The sequence below is a fragment of the Lipotes vexillifer genome, unplaced genomic scaffold (assembly GCF_000442215.2).
Source record: "Lipotes vexillifer unplaced genomic scaffold, Lipotes_vexillifer_v1.1 scaffold1041, whole genome shotgun sequence".
In the NCBI taxonomy this organism is placed as follows: Eukaryota; Metazoa; Chordata; class Mammalia; order Artiodactyla; family Lipotidae; genus Lipotes; species Lipotes vexillifer.
Genome location: NW_006775616.1, coordinates 3189924 through 3196612, shown reverse-complemented (window position 1 = coordinate 3196612; position 6689 = coordinate 3189924). Strand labels below are relative to the sequence as shown.

Below are 6689 nucleotides of genomic sequence, written 5' to 3'. Positions count from 1 at the left end.
CATAATGACAGCTGTTAAAAGAGGAATAACATGTAATACATTTTGGAATATTACATAGCAGCATGTTTTAGACTTTGATGGGGAATATGATTAAAAAAAATCAAATTTTAACAAGACCCTTACAGAAAAGGAATGTGACATATCCAATGTATATATCTCTTTTACCACGTTTAGCTATACATGGAATACAGTAATATACCTTTTTTCTTCAAATGAACTTTTCCTTCCATTAGGTCTGGTCAGTAATATTTAAAATATAGAAATCCTATTCAGTAAAATATCTTCATTAAAATATTTATTTCTTCCCTTAGAAAAAGAATTCAAAACTTTTTAGGGCCTAGTTTTAAAAAGCAACATGCTATATAGGTAATTTATTTTGTTGGTTGTTTTGGGGAATGTGAAAAATATCACCACTGCAACTAGCAAGAACTATAAATGATACATTATTGCAAGTGTTCTAAAAAAATCAGAACAAAACTAATTTATTATATAGTTCTGTCTTCATTATACACCACATGTTGGTGAGTTAAACACAACAAAATTATTGTCTTTTAAAAGTGTCTACTAAAGATAAAAAGAATAAGGTAACAATTAACATGTAGTTAGTTACATTAAAAAATCTGATATACATATTTCTATTGCCTGTTAGCTTGTTCTAAGCCTTTTAACTATTACAAAAAAAAAAAGTTGTTCAAAAGCAAACATTCAATTCAGTTGATACAACATTACAGTACAGTCAACTAACATCATTCAACAAAGGTAACAAGTCTAGCCTTAGCTTCTCCAGTTACAGTCTGTAGACCAAATGGCTACAAAAAGTTCAATGCTGCTTCACAACTGTGTGTTAGCTTTTTGGAGGACATGGTACTGTCTGCTCATGGCTTCAGAAGAAGGGGTCATGCTACTGGTAAAAGCACAGGGGAACCCCAACCTGTCATTAATCATTTTATTTAGCATTTAGTCAGAACAGCATTATTGAGTTTAGCACAACAAATAAAACAAAAAAATCATAATCATAATAATGAAGAGAATAAAAACCAAACACAAACTGGAAGCCTAGAGACGCTGCCAGCTGTGTCAAACCCTTGCGATACGCTATACTAAAAAAATTTGAAATATCCACCCATCCTCTCCACTCTGCCACAAACTAGCAAAGTCAAAAATACAAAAGTCTTCAACTTGTTACTTTTGCAGAATAAAGCAAAAACGTCTTTGTGCTCCTTACTACCAGAAGCAAAATATCCACTGAGTTACCACATGTAATAGCTTCTGGAGGTGTCAACTTGGGTTGGCTTGGTGTCTGCAGTACCATCTTTGTCTTTCTCGCTGTCACCTTCCCAGAGGTTAATGAGTGGTGGGTACAGCTCATTTAGTGGGATTGAAGAGGTTTTTTGCATATACTTTTTTAATGAATGGTGGTAGTTTTTCCTCTTAAATCTTTTGGCAATGTACACAGCAATGGATGCAAAGCTAATGACGGCAAACATGGACCCCATAACTGCAGCAAGGGCTGTACTGGTTTCTTGATCAGAAATGTCTAGCGCGAAGGCGGCATTTTTGGTTGTGACATTAACACATGACTTTTGAGTCTGCTGATGGATATTGGACACTGTGAGACACACTTCATAATCTGTGGAAGGCTGCAGGTGTGTTAGGTTGTATTCGTGAACATCTACCGGGACCCTGGCAGTATATGTTATGTGGGGATTGTCAATCTTCATGGTGGCAGATGACCATTTTAAGTTTGACGTCATGACGTTGGAATTAACTTTCCAGGACACTAAAATGGAATGAGATTCTGTCTGCTTGACATATATTTTCAGCACCTGGGTACCATCCAGAAGTGTTCCATTGACCTTAATTGTCACCACTCGAGTGTCTGCCCCTTCAACATTCTGGGCAACACAGGTGTATCTTCCTGAGTCTTCAGTTTGTATGTTAGATATTTCCAATGTACCTTCACTACTTAGTTTGTATTTATCTGAAAGCGTTTCCACAGTTATCTTATTTCCAAGGGGAGTGACCCAGTAAATTTCAGGTTCTGGCTCGGCCATGGCCCGACAGTCTAGGAAAACTGTTGTGCCAGTATCCATGTTTAAATGATTTGGGAATGTGTCATGAGATATCATTGGGAGGCACTGTTCACCTGAATCCTGAATTAAAACTTCCTTCACCTGCTGCCCTCTATATTCAGGCGGCATGGCACAGAACATGGATAAGGGCTCCATGAAGCGGATGTTTGTCTTGTTGGAATTAATCCAGTGGATAACACAGTCACACCTCAGGGGATTGCTGTGGATGCTGATCTCACGCAGATTAGGAAGGGATTCTACTGTCTTCTGGTAAACGGCATTCAAGGCATTGTTGTTCAACATCAAGCTTTCTAGGGCAGGGACACTTCGAAAAGCCAAGCGGTGGATGTAAGATAATTTGGGGTTATTGGTGGCTTCTAACTTTGTGAGTTCAGGCAAGTTATCCAGGGCGTAGCGGTCCACAGAGACAAGTTCCCCCATATTGTTGATTCCCAGTTCTTTTAACCGGAGCATATTTTTGAAGTCCCCTTCCTGGATTTTGTGGATGGGGTTTTTGTTGAGGTCTAAGAATTTCAAATTTGGAACTTTTTGCAGGGCAAGTTGAGGGACTTTGACCAGTTTGTTATCATAAAACGACAGGCTCTCTAGGCTATCCAAGCCCACCAAGGCATTTCCAGGAATATCAGTGAGATACATTCCTGCCAAAACTAAGCTTCTCAAATTTGAGAGGGGTTTGAAGTTCATATCCAGAATTCCAATCACGGGGTTTTCCCCAATCATGAGAATTTCCAGGTTGGGTGTTGAATCAAACCAGCGGCTATCAATCACTTTCAATCTGTTGGAGTTTAGGTGAAGCCTTAAAAGATTTTTTAAGCCTGAAAAAGCATTAGCAGAAATAGTGCTAATCTGGTTATGGTTGATGTAGAGTTCTTGAAGGCTGCTGAGATCCTGCAGACAAAAATCATTCATTTCTGTAATCTGATTTTCCTCCAAATGCAGAGTAGTGAGCTGGGTCAGGTTTGCCAGCCCTACCTCCTTAATATTTGTAAAGTTGTTTTGGGAGAAATCTAGCTCAGTCAGGTTGAAAAGCTGCTGAAGCTCATCCACGGTCTTTGCGATGTTATTGCTCTGTAGGAGAAGCACTTGAGTATCACTAGAAAGGTTGCTAGGAATCCTTGTTAAGCGCAGATCATTGCAGTCAACGGTGGTGGCTTCTCTGTATGTTGACTGCGGGGTAAACCAGGGCCTAATTTCACATACACAAAGTTGTGGACACTCACTATTTTGTAGGGAAGACCCAGTTAATGAAGTCATTAGCAAGCTCAGCACCATTCGGCAAGCTGCTAAAGCAAAGCTCATCCTAGCCATGCTGGCTTGCTGAGCAGGCTCAACTCCTGATAATTGTTAAGTGTTAACAAAAGGTGAACACTATATAGCGGTATGAAGGACAGCAAGCAGAAAATGTAAACAGTCAAGCAAAGTCTCTGTTGAGATGTGTAGAATTCCAGAGTCTGAAGGGATGGTTTCCTGGAGTTTTTGAAAGGCAGGGAACAGTTTGGAGTCTTTTACCTGTGTCTCTCAATTCCAGGCATGCGCACAGCTCTGTGGCATAAGTTATTTCAGCCAAATCGAAGTCTGGAGATGTGCCTGAAAATTAGATTAGAACAAATATTATGTCTATTCCATATACTTTCTAATACATTATAGGTTTTCTTTTGTCTACTAAAAAGGTATAATCACTTATAAATCTAATAACAATGTTCAAAGAAACTAAAGCTTTTAAACTGTAGAATACTTTTCATATATTATTACACTTAGTAAAGTAGTTTTAGTGTTCCTTCACATTTACAATTAAATTGGGACTGCTTGTATTACTGGGTAAAAACATTAAACACACATTGCACATACACACCCATTCACACCCATTCACACACACACACACACACACACACACACACATAATAGAAACACTTAGAAAAGCCCACAGATGTCATTTCTTTAAAAACAAAGGTGACTTAGAAACTACATTTATTCATGGCTCCAAAAAAATCAAAAGATAATTCTTCATGAAAGCAAAACATGAAAGCCAGTTTATTAAAGATTCAAACTTCATTTTTAGTTACTTATATTTTAACACTTCATTTGTTTTTAGGAATTCTTTCTTTTCCACATGGTACATTCTGTAGAAATATTCAGCCAAACCTGATCTAGCTTAATTATTCTTATGCAAAAAATTAATCTAACAGAACTACAAAAGAAAAATATCAGTTTTTCTTGTATTCTCATAGCCACATCTGATCTTGACTGAATAAAACGGTAAAAGGACTCTATTCCACCACACTACTGGTCTTCATTAAAAATACAAATACACTTATACATGTATATATATATAATCTCACATGCATGATTTCACCAATCTCATGGGAATGTCATGGCCACTTAATAGTCATGGCTGTACACCATGAATATGTTATTTAACCTTTTAAAGCCTCAGCTCCTTCAGCCATCAAATAGGGTTGGTCATAAAAGTATCTCTCTTACCGGATTACTGAGAGAATTAAAGGAATCTATGTAAAGCTCTTTGTGTAGTGCCCGGCAGATATTAAATTCTCATAAAGGTTAATTGTATTTATTATCATCTTCTTATATCGCTCATCTATTTAATTTTAGCTATGTAGTGGTTATTGGAAGATAAGTAAAAGAAGGAAAGCTGGAGATATTTGATTTTATTTAGCTATCATTTGTTGATTTTGATAGGGTCTTTTGAGGTCAAATATGTACTGCTCACCTGCTTGTAAACATCATATAGTAGCTAATGCTGCTAGTTTTCTGGATTCCAATCAGGTGTAAAAAGCCATTATGGATCCAGTGTCTGTCTTGCTTTCCCAAGACTACTCTAGTCACTTGCTAAGATATGGAAAGTAGAAATATATATTTCCTTACACTTGTCTTGTTATAATGCACTGCAGCTTTGAGTACTGAAGGAACTTAAGTGACTAGTGTTTTCTTTATTTTCATAAGATTACTGTAAGGATTCAATAAAATAGAGCATATAATATATTTGAAGCCCTAGTGTTCAACACACAGCAGGCTCTCAATTCATATTTGCTACTATTACTACCTTCATACTTTGCAAAACACAGTTATCCTTGTGATGGACCAAGAAGTATAATACTACAAACAGCCAGTCCTAAAGTTCTGTATTTGTTATAGTTTAGTAGAAAGAATGAAAAATTCTACATTGTTTTGGTTTGTTTTACAAAATACACAAACCAAGTTACCAGCTAACAAGATGGAGTTTTAAAAAACCATCCAGTCCAGATCTGGCAAATCAGAAGTGGGAGAAGGAAGTGTATGTGTTGCATAATGCTGGATCCTTGCTATTCTCTGTGGGGAGAAACACACTGACATTCTCCTCTCCCCTGATCTGGATAGTTTACCATATATCATGGACATGCGAAACTTTTCAGTATTTAACACTATCTGATTTTGACTTTCATCAAGAAATTCCATAAAATAAAAACATACCTCAGAGAATAGCATTTTCCAAATATTATTAACTCCACAAGTTTATTCCACTCTTTTGTTTCCATATAGAGTAATCCTAAAACAGGGACAGTAGTCACAATAAATGTTCAGTTAAGAACATTTCTGCCACAGGTTACTCCTTAATTGTAATTCAAAATAGAAAACCAGGAGAATAAAATCTACCTTTCATAACTGAGATGGAATTTCAACTAATTTTTCTGTTTTGACTGAATTGAAGAAAACAGCAGGAAGTAAAATATGTATTAATAAGTCATGTGAGACTCCCAAAGCAATCTGTTACCATGAAAAAATATCTTTTATGGGGCTATACTTTGAATATTGTCATGAGTAATGCCTCCATTTTAGTTTAAGTTATATGACTTGAGGTTATTATATTGAAATATTCAAAATTCTCTTTGACACACATACACACCTCTTTAAACACACAAACAAACCTCACAAGCTCAGAATGTCAGCTGTCATATCAAACACAGAGGGAAGACATTTTCCTTTCTCAAACCTGCATTTGGCTCCTTTGGGAGTAGAGAATGAAACTTCCTTAACACAAAAGGAGGTGTTTAAGATGTTTCTATTTGTATAACATTGTAAATTCTCCTTAGCATTTTTTCCCAGACTTACTTTTGAACATGAACTTATATATAGAGCAAAGCTTCAGAGCCCCTATACCATTTTATACGTTTAAAACTCAGGTTGTATCTCAGGAACTATTCACTAACAGTGTTTAAAAGTAAATCCATTATTGCAACAAGAGAAGAAAACTACAGACCAATATCTGATGAATACTGATGAAAAATTCCTGAACAAAATACTAGCAAACTGAATTCATTGACACTTTAAAATGATTATACACCACGACTAAGTCGGATTCATACCTTGAATGTAAAGATGATTCAATATATGAAAATCAACCATTGTAAGACAACATATTAACAGAACGAATGACAAAACCCACATGATCATCTCAGTTGATGCAGAAAAAGCATTTGACAAAATTCAGCACCCTTTCATGATAAAAACACTCAACAAACTAAGAATAAAAGAAAACTGCCTCAACATAATAAAAGCCCTATATGAAAAGCCCACAGTCAAAATCAGACTCAGTGGTGA

At 36.3% G+C, this 6689-nt stretch overlaps 1 protein-coding gene across 1 annotated transcript in view; it reads right to left on the bottom strand.

Moving 5' to 3' along the window:
* Positions 1-460: 460 nt before the first annotated feature.
* Positions 461-6689, bottom strand: part of LRRN1 (leucine rich repeat neuronal 1) — a 37285-nt gene continuing 31056 nt past the window's right edge. Inside the window, exon 2 of the mRNA XM_007450039.1 lies at positions 461-3680. Coding sequence (XP_007450101.1) covers positions 1251-3401 — 2151 coding nt within the window. The 5' untranslated portion in view covers positions 3402-3680 and the 3' untranslated portion in view covers positions 461-1250. The remainder of the gene's footprint in view (positions 3681-6689) is intronic.